Source organism: Chiloscyllium plagiosum, chromosome 10 (assembly GCF_004010195.1).
Source record: "Chiloscyllium plagiosum isolate BGI_BamShark_2017 chromosome 10, ASM401019v2, whole genome shotgun sequence".
Lineage (NCBI taxonomy): Eukaryota > Metazoa > Chordata > Chondrichthyes > Orectolobiformes > Hemiscylliidae > Chiloscyllium > Chiloscyllium plagiosum.
This window is the reverse complement of record NC_057719.1, coordinates 12106587-12120059: the sequence shown is the minus strand read 5'-3', so window position 1 is coordinate 12120059 and position 13473 is coordinate 12106587. Positions and strand designations below refer to the sequence as shown.

General features: G+C 40.7%; 1 protein-coding gene across 2 annotated transcripts in view; it reads left to right on the top strand.

Moving 5' to 3' along the window:
- The first annotated feature begins 963 nt into the window (after window positions 1-963).
- Window positions 964-13473, top strand: part of ak7b (adenylate kinase 7b) — an 81127-nt gene continuing 68617 nt past the window's right edge. For both annotated transcript variants that reach the window (XM_043697056.1, XM_043697055.1), the window contains exons 1-3: window positions 964-1068; window positions 6772-6948; window positions 9162-9270. In XM_043697056.1, the coding sequence (XP_043552991.1) occupies window positions 970-1068; window positions 6772-6948; window positions 9162-9270 (385 nt within the window). In that variant the 5' untranslated portion in view covers window positions 964-969. The remainder of the gene's footprint in view (window positions 1069-6771; window positions 6949-9161; window positions 9271-13473) is intronic.

Here is a 13473-nt window from a genome sequence, read left to right as displayed (position 1 = left end):
TATAAGATAATCAGGGGAATAGATAGAATAGACAATCAGAAACTTTTTCCACGGGTACAACAGAGTGTTACAAGAGGCCATAAATTTAAGATGAAGGGTGGAAGGTATAGGGGAGATGTCAGGGGTGGGTTCTTTACCCAGAGAGTGGTGGGGGCATGGAATGCGCTGCCTGTGGGAGTGGTAGAGTCAGAATCTTTGGTGATCTTTAAGCGGCAATTGGATAGGTACATGGATGGGTGCTTAAGCTAGGACAAATGTTCGGCACAACATCGTGGGCCGAAGGGCCTGTTCTGTGCTGTATTGTTCTATGTTCTATGTCTCTTGCCGCTGAGCTTTGGCTATCAATTATTGACTGTAGGAGACTCCTGGGCAATCTGAGAGGGTTGGGAGTGCCGCTCAAAATGGTGCAAAGTCAAAATGAATTCGTTATTTGGAGAAGCTAGGGCCTTTATGTCCAATTTAGATCCTGGAAGTTGAACCAAAGCAAGATGTAGCATGATTAGTTTTGGATTGTTGCATAAAATGGACAAAGTAACAATGGTTTTCACCTTATTTCCAATAAAATTACTTCAATAAAGTGCTTCATGAGTTGCCAATAGTTTTGGAGATGTTTCAAGGTCATGAAAGGTGTTACCTAGATGCTGCTTCAGTACTTTCTTTGCTATGCAGTGCTGAGAGTGCTTCCTTCCAACACTGTTCAAGGTTGACGCTTTTGGCTGCAGGGCATTGACTGCCACTTCTACAACCCGTAGCCCACAAACTGGCTGGCTGCATGTCCTTGTGCAGGGTTTGCAGGTCCAGCATCATTCTCAGCACACAGTGGGGACAGGCACTGGGATTCCCTCCTCCCTCCCTTTGCAGCTGGAGGTGGAGTTGTCCTCCGCCCACTTGGCTGTCCGCTGGCCCCGCCCAGGACACTCCCTTAGCAACGCGTCCGTCTGGCTGCGTCTCCAAGGGCGCCGGGCAGCCATGGCGGAGGAGGACAGTGAGGTTTCACCTGGCAAAGTCCGCAGCAAACGGATCTTCCTCAACCACTTGGACTCGTTCGTTGGGAGCCACACAGGCAAAGTTAGTGAGATCCGAAATTATTTACTGAGGGGCATTACTGGGATGGTTGGGGTTTTCATATGGCGGGGGAAGGGTAAGAGTTTTTGGAGGTTCAGCGTGTGTATCTGTGAGGGGTATGTGTATGGTTAATGTTTTATTTAGGGAGTTAAGCAGCTGAGTTGGAGGTGATGAGTCAGTGTGTAGAGGCTCTCGTGTGGTTTGGTAGCAGTGCCCTTACCCTGAACCCAGAACAGAGGCCTGGGTTCAAGTCCCATCTGCTCTGGAGGTGTGTAAAAACATCTCTGAACAAGTTGATTAGAAAAATAGCTAAAGTACAAAACAAATAGAGGCATGGAGTGTATATTGTGTGTGTGGACGAAGACTGTGCGTTTGGTATTGGGGGGATTAAGTAATTGTGCATCGTTGAGAGATAAGCATGTGTGTTAGAGGTGCCTGTATGTGTGGATGTCATGAGTAAGTTTTTGTGGAAGGGACACTGAGAGAGGGGTATGGATAACAAGATGTTATGTGTTGTGAGGGTAAATGTGGTTAGAGGGTATGAGTGTGTTGTGAGGAGTATAAGCATACATGTTGGGTTTTAAGTGTGTGTATTCAGGGATACATCTATGTGTTCATTATAAGTATATGTTGGTAAGTGTATGGGTGTGTAAGCCAAGGTGCCTATGTGTTCATTATATGTTGGTAAGTGTATGGGTGTGTAAGCCAAGGTGCTTGTATAGGCAAGTTTATCTAGTGTACATGTATGTGTGAGTGCACACATAAATAATTCTTTGTGCACACACTTGTGTACACAACTTTGGTTGGGAAAATTCCAGAAGGTTTTGTAATATAGTATCCAACAGTGTCCACACCTTCGGCAGAATTATAGCCACCAACTTTGATTTGAGGTGTCCCCAGCCAGTGATGTCTGAACATAGGACACTGAATGCATTGTATTTGCCAGGCAAAGGTTAGGTTACCCCCGCAGTTGAGTTCCTAACTGTTAGCTGTTAGGCAAAATGTTTACAGAGTCAGGAGGCCATCTGTCATTTTCATCAATAGAATATGTGGATTTGGCTTTTTGCTTTGCCGTCATCTTTTTTTCTGAGTTTTATTGGACCTATAGTTAATGTCCTCCATCTGTTTCTCTAATTGTTGGAGTTGCTGATAGAGCTTGACAGTATTTTCAAGTACGTTGAAACTTTTCAGTATTGCTGAGAATTGCAGTAGTAACTTGTATAAACTGATTTGAATTTTTGATTTCTTTATTGTCACATTATTTTGTTACAAAATACAGTGAAAAGTATTGTATAGTGTTCAGTGCTATTGTAAAACACAGAAAAATAAACCAAAATACAATGTAAAGGCAGAAGAATAAAGAAAAAAAGTTCAACTTTATAAAGTTAAAAATCACATAACAACAGGTTTATTTGGAAGCACTAGCTTTTGGGTGAACAACCACCTGATGAAGGAACAGCGCTCGGAAAGCTAATGCTTCCAAATAAACCTGTTGGACTGTAATCTGGTGTTTGATTAGATTAGATTGCCTACAGTGTGGAACCAGGCCCTTCGGCCCAACCAGTCCACACCGACCCTCCGAAGAGTAACCCACCCAGACCCATTTCCCTCTGACTAATGCACCTAATACTATGGACAATTTAGCATGGCCAATTCACCTGACCTGCACATCTTTGTGACTGTGGGAGGAAACCCACACAGACACGGGGAGAATGTGCAAACTCCACACAGACAGTCACCCGAGGCTGGAATTGAACCTGGGACCCTGGTGCTGTGAGGCTGCAGTGCTAACCACCGAGCCACCGTGCCACCCACTATTTGATTTTTAACTTTGTACATCCCGTTCCAATACCGGCGGCCAGCACAAGTCTGCTCACCATGCTGGAACAAGAGTTGCCATTCTTCAGCACCATCTTGCCTCCATTAATGCCGCCACCACCACCACTCGCCAACGCAGTCACTTGCCAATGCTGCTGGGTCCCATACTGGACCAAACTTGACTCCGCCACCACTGCCAAGAGTCCGCTCCAGGCCTACCTTGCTGATGCTGCCTGGTTGTATATTGGGCTCAAACCTGCCTCTGCTGCAACCTCCATCAGTCTGCGCTGGATGAAAATGCTGTGGGGAAGCCAAACTTGCCTCTGCTGCAGCAACCATGAGATTGTAGTGGTAGGCTTACACACCGCCAATGCCATTATTGCCAATGCTGTTGCCATGACTAAGCTCTTCACTAGAGGCAAATAAAAAGAAGAAAAACAGTGAGAAATGAGGAAAAAAATAGAAAAGAGGAGTGGGCTAGCCCTGGGCTCAGGACCTCCTACTCTGCCGCCATCTTGGATCAGCAAAAGCACAGGAAAAACTAGAAAACTGGCTTGATCAATAACACAGAAACTAACATGCTCCCCAGCCACAAGCTCCATGAGACAATCTGATCTGATCCAGGGTTTTACAAATGGGGTTGTGAACTTGGAGGAAGTTGCTGTGCAGCTGAGACCAAGTTATAACTACTGTGTTCCTGCACTAATAGACAGGTACCTTCTTTCATAGACCTCACTTCTCACTGAAGAGTCACAATAATTTTCAAGCTTCAAGTTGAGGCCACAGTGGGAAAGCCTTTGGGAAGCATGAAATTACGCTTCTTTGCATTATTGTTCTTACACCTGGAATATCGTGCTCCATTTGCCAAATCACGTTAAAATCTTTCCAATTCCCTGTGGCACAACACTACAAATTGTTGTCAGTGAAAGAAATAACATTTTTTAAAAGAGCCTGGAGACTGAGAAGTGCTGAAGTAATGAATTGATCCCCTCAGCTAAAGTATAGTGAGCAAAACACAACTGTACATGCTGGAAATCTGAAACAAAACAGAAATTGTTGGAGGAATCAGCACTCTGTTTTTTGTAAAATACTGTGGGAATCAACATTTGAGAGTGGAGGCAGAGGAGGTTAACTAGATTTACCCCTGTAACAGGGGTGTGAGGTTTCAGGTACATGGCAAAACTGGAGCCATTTTCTTGAAAGCAGACTTGTTTGTAAAAATGAATAAAGCATTCAAAATCATGGAAATTTGGAACAGAGTAAATAAGGAAAAGTGTTTGAACTGGCAGGAGTGTTGATAACCAAAGGGCACAAATTCAAGGTGATTGATGGAAGAACAGGTGCATATTTTCCCATATGTGAATCTAAAATTAAGGACATAGTTACTAAATAAGGGTCTCCCGTAAGACGTCTTGAAAAGGATTTTCTCTCAGAAGGCTGTTAATCTGTGGCATTTTCTAACCTCGAGAGCAGTGTGGGCTGTGGCATTGAATAGATTCATGGCTGAAATAGACAGATGTTTGAATACAAGAGAATCAAGGGTTATGGGAACAAATAAAAGTGGAGTTAAAGTCTTGATCTGATCAACCACGATTGTATTGAATAGTGGAGCACGCTTGATGGGCCAAAGATCCAACTGCTGCTCCTCTTTTCATTTAATATATTTAGAATAACTGGGTGAAAATACTTGAGAAAATCAGAGCTTCACTTTGTAAGAGCAGCAACTGTGCAATGTGTAAAATATAGAAATGGTGAATGAAAAAGATAATTTAACCTGAAATTACAAAAGTAATATAGTTGGAGCAGGCTCAAAGGGCCAGATGGCCTACTCCGACTGTGGTGTTCCTAAATTCTAAGATAAATTTGGGGCTGATGTTTGGGAACGTTTTACACTAAATTAATACAGAGGCTAGGGCAATGGTGGCAACACAATTCAAATCTGTTTGAGAAACATTTGGATTGTACCTGGGAAACATGTATTGCCTTCCTTGACAGATGAAATAACATGATATGAATTCTCCGTTTCAATCACTGCCCATGTGATTTCTGCCTTTGTCTCTCCCTCCTTTATAAAGTGCTGTTGTTTTGATCTTTTTCCCCCAAAATTCAAAAACAACGCAACAGCTTTTAAAACAGTAATTACTGCATCTGGAATTTGAAGGAAATCAGCTCCAACACTTAAAATATCTCAAAAAAGGAGCAGCTGTTACAGCCACAATTTTTTCCCATCCTCCATTTTGGATTATCCAGAATCCTGGGTTTGAGCTATGGGGAGAGCTACAGGGACAGACTGAATAGGCTGGAGCTTTTTTCCCTGGGGAAGATGAGGGGTGACTCTATAAAGGTTTATGGAATCATGAGAGACATGGATAGGGTAAATAGATAAAGGTTTTTACCTGGGGTGGGGAGTCCAGAAGTAGAGGGAATAAGTTTAAGGTGAGAGGGGAAATATTTTAATGGACCTAAGGGGCAACTTTTTCATGCAGAGGGTGGTGTGTGTATGGAATGAACTGCCAGGGGAATTACAACATTTAAAAGGCATCTGGATGGGTATATGAATAGGAAGGTTGAGAAGGATATGGACCAAGTGCTGGCAAATGGGGCAAGACTAATTTAGCATATCTGGTTGCATGTACGGAAGGGTCTGTTTCCATGCTGTACAGCTCTATGACTCTATGAATGGTGCTCCTTCTCTGTGCCTAGCTTTTGATTTGTTAACTTCATGTTCATTTACTACACTACTCCTCAAACATTTTTCACAGCTGTTCCTGCATTACTTCTTTAAGAATAAGCACAATAAAAACACATTTAAGAATATGTTTGATAAACATATAGATAGTCTCTAGATAGTTGAAGCTGATTTTAATTTGACTTGATAATATCAATGAGTTGACCTCCTGACTTTTAATTTTCCGAAGGAAAAGGACTACAGTTTGGCAAGATTAGTTTCTGTGTCCAGGAAAACAAGGAGCAGGTATTTTGAAGAGGGTATAAAGTTGGCTGTATGAGAGCAGCTGAAAATTGGGTGGGGTGTATAACAGGTGGTTAATTTGATACTAGTAGTTTTACTACTCTTTGGCAGCAGTTAAATGCTTCTGTATAGGTTTCAGAGTTTAAAAGTTCCTCTTTTACACACTTCCATAATGAAACATCTGTCTAATTGACATTTACTGTGACTGCCAGTGCTGGAAGTTAATAATTGCAAAGGAGAACTGTGCAGAAATTTCTTTTAAATCTTATTTAGATTCCATTAGCAAATTTCAATTTGTAACATTTCCTATGGTAAACTATATAAAGTACTAGTTCCACTCCAGTTGTAGCAAGTTGTCCTATCCTGGGCAGCACACTTTAAGAAGGATTTCTCGGCTTTCCAGAAGCTACAGAAGAGATTTTCTAGAATGGGTTCAGGTATGAAACATTTCAGTGTTACATATAGATTGAAAAAGTTGGAGTTGTTCTCCTTAGAGCATGGAAAGTAAAGAGAAAATTTAATAGAGGTAGTGATGATGAATTTAGATAGTGTAAATAAAGTGAAACTACTTCTAATAGCTGAAGGACTGAAATTAAGAGGGCACAGATTTCAGATGTTTGCCAAAAGAACTGGATTTATTATGAGGAAAATCTTTATCTAATGCAACAAGTGTTCAGGATTCAGAATGCACCGTATAAAAGGGTAACGATTCAACAGTAACTTTCAGAAGGGGTTTCAATAAATATATGAAGGAGGAATTGCAGCATAGGAGAAGGAGCAGGAATATTGGACTTGCGCTTCATGTCTTCATGTGAACGGCCGAAGCCTTGATGAGCTGAATAATCTACTTCTGTGGTGCGCTACTGTATGGTTCTCTGAATTCAAAGATTAAATTCTGATACCTGATTCATTTCTAGTACCTATCTAACTGTGTGGTTGGAGCATCATTGGAGGCACCACTAGAGGAAGAACAAATTGAGGAAGAGAATGATTCAGTCCGAAGCATTCCAGTGGCCAAAGGGACATATCAGGTGGTGGGAACGCAGAGAAACCCTGATGCCCAGAAGCCTGATTTTGCTTTTGAAATCTTCTCTGTGAGTCCCCAAATTCACTTTATGAAATAAAAAAATGTTTATAGAATTATTATTTTAAAATTTCTTTAAAACAGAATTTATGTCTTAAAACTGAGCTAGAGTTTTTATAGTTCGGTAGACATAAGTGTGTATGGTTTCTTGCCAGGTCACTAACTGCTTGGTATATAGCAAAGCAGATGGATAAAGCAACTCATCTCAAGACACAAAGGGAAGCAAAAAAAATTACAAAAGCTGACCAGACTTTGGAATGTGCCGAGTTGAGGAGTGCAGTGCTGGAAAAGCACAGCTGGTCAGGCAGCATCCGAGGAATAGGAGAATTGACGTTTCGAGCATAAGCTCTTCATCAGGATGAAGACCTTATGCTCGAAACGTCAGTTCTCCTGATCCTTGGATGCAGCCTGACCCCTTGTGCTTTTCCAGCACCGCACTCAGCGACTCTGATCTCCAGCATCTCACTTTCCCCTTTCGAATGTGCAGAGGACACTAAAAGTCTGCAGGGGGATATAGATAGGTTAAGTGAGTGGGCAAGAATCTAGCGAATGGACGACAATGTTGGTAAATGTGAGAGGTGATCTTATAGAAACATATAAAATTATAAAGGGAATAGATAAAGTAGAAGCAGGGAGTTTGTTTCTATTAGTGGGTGAAACTAGAACTAGGGTACACAGTCTCAGATTATGGGGGTGCAGATTTAGGACTGAGCTGAGGAGGAACTTCTTCTCCCAAAGGGTTCTGAATCTGTGCAATTCCATGCCCAGTGAAGCAGTTGAGGCTACCTGTTGAATGTTTTTAAGATAAAGATGGATAGACTTTTGAACAGTAAAGGAATTAAGGGTTATGGTGAGCAGGCGGATAGGTGGAGCTGAGTCCACGAGAAAGATCAGCCATGATGTTATTGAATGGTGGAGCAACCTCAAGGGGCCAGATGGCCTACTCCTGCTCCTATTTCTTAAATTCCTATATGTTCTTATGTTCTTCTGGAAGAAACCCATAGGTTAATGTCCAAAAAACAGCCTTCATGAGAACTAGTGCAGTAAGACTAAGGAAGACATCCAGTTTCAATGTTAAAGCAGCTACATTAGAGTTTAACCGAGTTCCCTATTTTTGACTTAGATCACTCATTAGGTATCATTCACATTCTGTTGTTGATTTTTGACAGCACTCTTTTGTCCTCTTTGCCTTACCTGTTCTCCAGCTGCTGTTCTTCTCTCCCCTCTATTTAGTTAGAGTGAACCTCGTCAATTGTATAAGAGGGATTTCTCCAATCTTGTCTTTACAAAGGTTTCCTCATTGGCATCCCTATCATTAGATTACATTGGGTTAGGGTGACCTGTTACTTGCAATGTCACGCCTTTCCTTGCCAACCTTCGTTAGTTCTCTTTCCCTCACCATGTCATCCTCAGAATCTTCTATAAATGTCTCTACTAGTATTCTTTGCTCTTTTAATTTTAATCTGTTGTATGTCCTGTGTTCCCTGCAGAACGTTTTCTAACCAATGCACTGGAAAGCTGACCAAATGTCTCTATCTGTTTTCATTATCAATAATCTAACATTTCCCATTTGTAATGAATTGCGATGGGATGTTAATGATTTTGTCCTCATGGGACGAACTGCTCAGCATCACAAGCATGTTCTGATTTTTTTTATTTGAGGTTCAATAGGGAAATAATACTGGCCCAGCAATGACGCTCACATCTCATGATTGACTAAGAACAAATATTCCCTAAGTTAGTCAGTTCCACTTACTCCAACTCACTTTCGTGTGTCTGTGCTTAGAAAAGAGGATGTCTATCTTGGTTTCTATTCCAGGGCCGTCTGTTGAAAAGTTTGTATGTGTAGACACTATGTGAAGCCAGGATTAGACTTGACTACAGTGATTAATGAGATTTGAAGTGAAGAATGAAGAAAATTGAATTGAGTTGTCAATGTGTACATGCCTGGAGGTGCAAAAAAAAGTATTTAAATTTCCATTAACACAATTTCAAAATACTGTTCAATAATGCAGAAGATATTTCAAAAGTAAACTGCAAGTATATGCACCCAAAGTAATCACATTTCCCTTTAGACATAAATTATAAATAGGGTTTAAAAAGTTGACATCTAACACACTTTATAGGAAATCTTTTTAGAAAGGTAAAATTATGTTCATAGTTAGGAATCATTTTATATGGACATCTGTGAAAAAATTGTTTATTTTTCCCTTCGTTTTTCAGTTTAACTCAAGGGAACAACTATTGGAGTATCTTCTGGACTGTGACATCATTATCTATAACATCACAGAAACAACTGAGCAAATTGATGAAGCCTCCTGGGCAGTTTCAGGTTCTTATTTATCACTTCCTTGATCAACAATAACTACGTGTCATCTTTCATATTTTTTGTTCCCTAAATGATCAGTGTTCCATCAAGATCAACATAAAAATCCTTGTGAGTTTTGAGAAGATTTGTAGCTCAGGTTGAGGTTCTGGATGTAGGTTTGCTCGCTTAGCTGGAAGGTTCCAGAGGCCCACTGAAGATGTTACCTAGTAGGATGATGAAATGTCTGGTAAATGAACCTTCCAGCTCAGCGAGCAAATCTACATCCATAAAAATCCTTGTCTTAGTTACCTGTTGGAGAAGATGTTAATGTTTCAGTGTACTGAAATGGTGTGCTGAATTTCATAAAATGCTCGAAAGGAAGCTTGTATCTTCCCCCACTAATTCAGAACAGAACTCCTGCTAGGCTGTACAAAAACAGAAGTTGCTGGAGGAACTCAGCAGAGTCTGTGGAGAGAGAGCAGAGTTAATATTTTGGGTCCAGTGACCCTTCCCCCTAGATATCCTCTCCTTTTAGAGCTGAAACACATAAATGGAGAATGGTACAGTTGAGACATGTAACTGATCTCTTGTCAGTGAGATTTGTGTCTGTAGAGACAAACTTAATACACCCTATTATGGAATTTAGATTATGGTCTATTGATTCAATCTGGCGCATCATCTTCAATATTGGTTTCACTTTATTTGTTTTCTGTACATATACAATATATATATATGCCTTTTTATCAGGGTATTTAGGGTAATTTGCATTCCACGTGAATTATCAATCATTAAAGTATTCATTTGCATTTAGTCATTTCATTTTTTAGTAAGGTAGGAACATACAATGAAGCAATTTTACTTTGGCAATTATTTTATTTGTCTAATAATGTTATTGTGCATTGTAAAACTTAAGTAACAATTCTACCTTTCACCCTTAGGCAGCCAACCACCTCAGGGAAATATCTTCAATAGCTTTATCAATAGAATATGAACTGTAACTTACAGAGAGAAGTACCAACATGAATATATTTGCATGAAAATAAACACTCTATAAACACTCTACACATGCTTTCTTTCTTAGTTTTCTCTTCTTATTGTCTCTTTTTCCCTTGCCACTTGTCTTAAGTTGAAAATGGGACTTTTCATCTTCTACCATTCAATTACCAGCTGTGGGAGGGATTTTTAAAAGTAAGAGCTTTGACAGTTGAAAGCTAATTTTAAAGGCCACTACTCCAGCCAGTGAACAATACTTCTGGCAAGACATGGAGAGGCATTTCCTAAATATGACCATGATCACAAAGGATATTTGGCAAGGAAACATGTATAAAATCACCAAGATAGATTTTCTGATATCAGGTAATATGCTTAGTACCTCTGATACAGTTCAGGACAGATACAGTGTTGGCCACCATGAATCTAAAATGATATGTATTTTTTCTTATCCATCTAATTTATGTAATTATGCATAGCTCCAAGACTAGTTGCAGTGTTGGTGAAATCCAAACAGATGTGTACAATTAATCACAAAATGGTGGGATTGGAAACCTAAAATCTTTACAGCTTTGTGAAAGGCTTGAAAATATCGGATTTAGGAGCAAGAGTAGCTTCGGTCCCTCAAGTTTGCTCTGTATTCTTAAGATTATGGCTGACTTAATTGAGGCCTGAGCCATGTTCCTATCTTGGCTCCTTTTGCTATCAAAAATTTATCTAACTCTGCCTTGTATAATTTCATTGATTTCGTCTCCATTGCCTCCTGGTGAAGACAATTTCACATGCTAATGACTCCCTAAAAGAAAAAAAACTAATCTCTGTACCAAACGGAGACCTCATACACTTATACTGTGTTCCCTAGTTTTTAATCTCCCCCACAGAAGAAACATCCATCTGATATTCTCCTCAAGTGCCCTCAGGACCGCATATGATTCATTAAGATTGCCTATGGATATAGGCACTATCATTCCAATCTTTCTGCATAAGATAACCTCTTCATCCCTGGAATGAGTTGAGTGAACAGTTTCTAACACAATTACATCATTTTTTGAATAAGAAGGCCAAAGCTATACACAGTTTACTGATTATGATCCCATCAAGTTCTTGTACAGCTGCATTCCCTACTTTTGCATTCAGACTCTGACTCTATGATATTTCATTCCACTTGCCATAAATGCCAACATTCCATTTGCCTTCCTAATCACTTGTACTTGTATATGAATTTTTGGGATTCATGTATCAGGACATCCAGTTCCCTCTGAAACAGAGGTCCACAATCTCTTTTCATTTAAATAGCATACTTACTCTCTATTCTTCCTGCCAAAGTGTACAAATGAAAACTTTTCCACATTATACTCCATCAGTCAATTTTCTTTGCTTACCTTATCTATATCCTCTTTACATCTCTTGACAACTTATTTTCTACCTATTTTGCTGTTGCTGGCAGATTTAGCTACCATACATTTGGTTTCTTTATCCAAGTCATTGATATAGATTATATATAGTTGAAGCCCCAGAAATGATCCCTGCAGCACTCCAGTAGAAGTAACTTGCCAACACAAAAGAGAGCCATTTATCCATTTGAGAATCCAAAAAGTTTTTACAAATACATTAAAGACAAAAGAGTAACTAGGGAGGGAATAGGACCCCTCAAAGATCAGCAAGGCGGCCTTTGTGTGGAGCCGCAGAAAATGGGAGAGATACTAAATGAGTATTTTGCATCAGTAATTACTGTGGAAAAGGATATGGAAGACATAGACTGTAGGGAAATAGATGGTGACATCTTGCAAAATGTCCATAATACAGAGGAAGAAGTGCTGGATGTCTTGAAATGGGTAAAGGTGGATAAGTCCCCAGGACCTTGTGACATCAAGGACCTTAATTTCTTGTTCCTGTGGACACAGCCTTAGAATTAGAGGGGGTAAATTCAGAACAGAAATGCAGAGACATTTCTTCAGCCAGAGAGTGGTGGGTCTGTGGGATTCATTGCCGCAGAGAGCAGTGGAGGCTGGGACGCTAAATGTCTTCATGGCAGAAATTGATAAATTCTTGATGTCACAAGGAATTAAGGGCTACGGGGAGAATGTGGGTAAGTGGAGTTGAATGCCCATCAGCCATGATTGAATGGTGGAGTGGACTCGATGGGCCGAATGGCCTTACTTCCGCTCCTATGTCTTATGGTCTTATGGACCTGATCAGGTGAAGCCTAGAACTCTGTGGGAAGCATGATAAGTGATTGCTCGGCCTCTTGCTGAGATATTTGTATCATCGATAGTCACAGGTGAGGTGCCGGAAAACTGGAGGATGGCTAACATGGTGCCACTGTTTAAGAAAGGTGGTATGGACGAGCCAGGGAACTATAGAGAGTGAGCCTGACGTCGGTGGTGGGCAAGCTGTTGGAAGGAATCCTGAGGGACAGGATGTACATGTATTTGGAAAGGCAAGGACTGATGAGGGATAGTCAACATGGCTTTGTGTGTGGGAAATCATGTCTCACAAACTTGATTGAGTTTTTGAAGAAGTAACAAAGAGGATTGATGAGGGCAGAGCAGTGGATGTAATCTGTATGGATTTCAGAAAGGCGTTCGATAAGGTTCCCCATGGGAAACTGATTAGCAAGGTTAGATCTCATGAAATACAACGGGAACTAGCCATTTGGATACAGAACTGGCTCAAAGTAGAAGACAAAGGGTGGTGGTGGAGGGTTGTTTTTCAGACTGGAAGCCTGTGACCAGTGGAGTGCCACAAGGATCGGTGTTGGGTCATCTACTTTTTGTCATTCACATAAATGATTTGGATGCGAGCATAAGAAGTACAGTTAGTAAGTTTGGAGTTTAATTCAGATAAATGCGAGGTGCTGCATTTTGGGAAAGCAAATCTTAGCAGGACTTATACACTAAATGGTAAGGTCCTAGGGAGTGTTGCTGAACAAAAAGACCTTGGAGTGCAGGTTCATAGCTCCTTGAAAGTGGAGTCGCAGATAGATAGGATAGTGAAGAAGGCGTTTGGTATGCTTTCCTTTATTGGTCAGAGTATTGAGTACAGAAATTGGGAGGTCATGTTGCAGCTGTATGGGACATTGGTTAGGCGCTGTTGGAATATTGCGTGCAATTCTGGTCTCCTTCCTATCGGAAAGATGTTGTGAAACTTGAAAGGGTTCAGAAAAGATTTACAAGGATGTTGCCAGGGTTGGAGGATCTGAGCTACAGGGAGAGGCTGAACAGGCTGGGGCTGTTT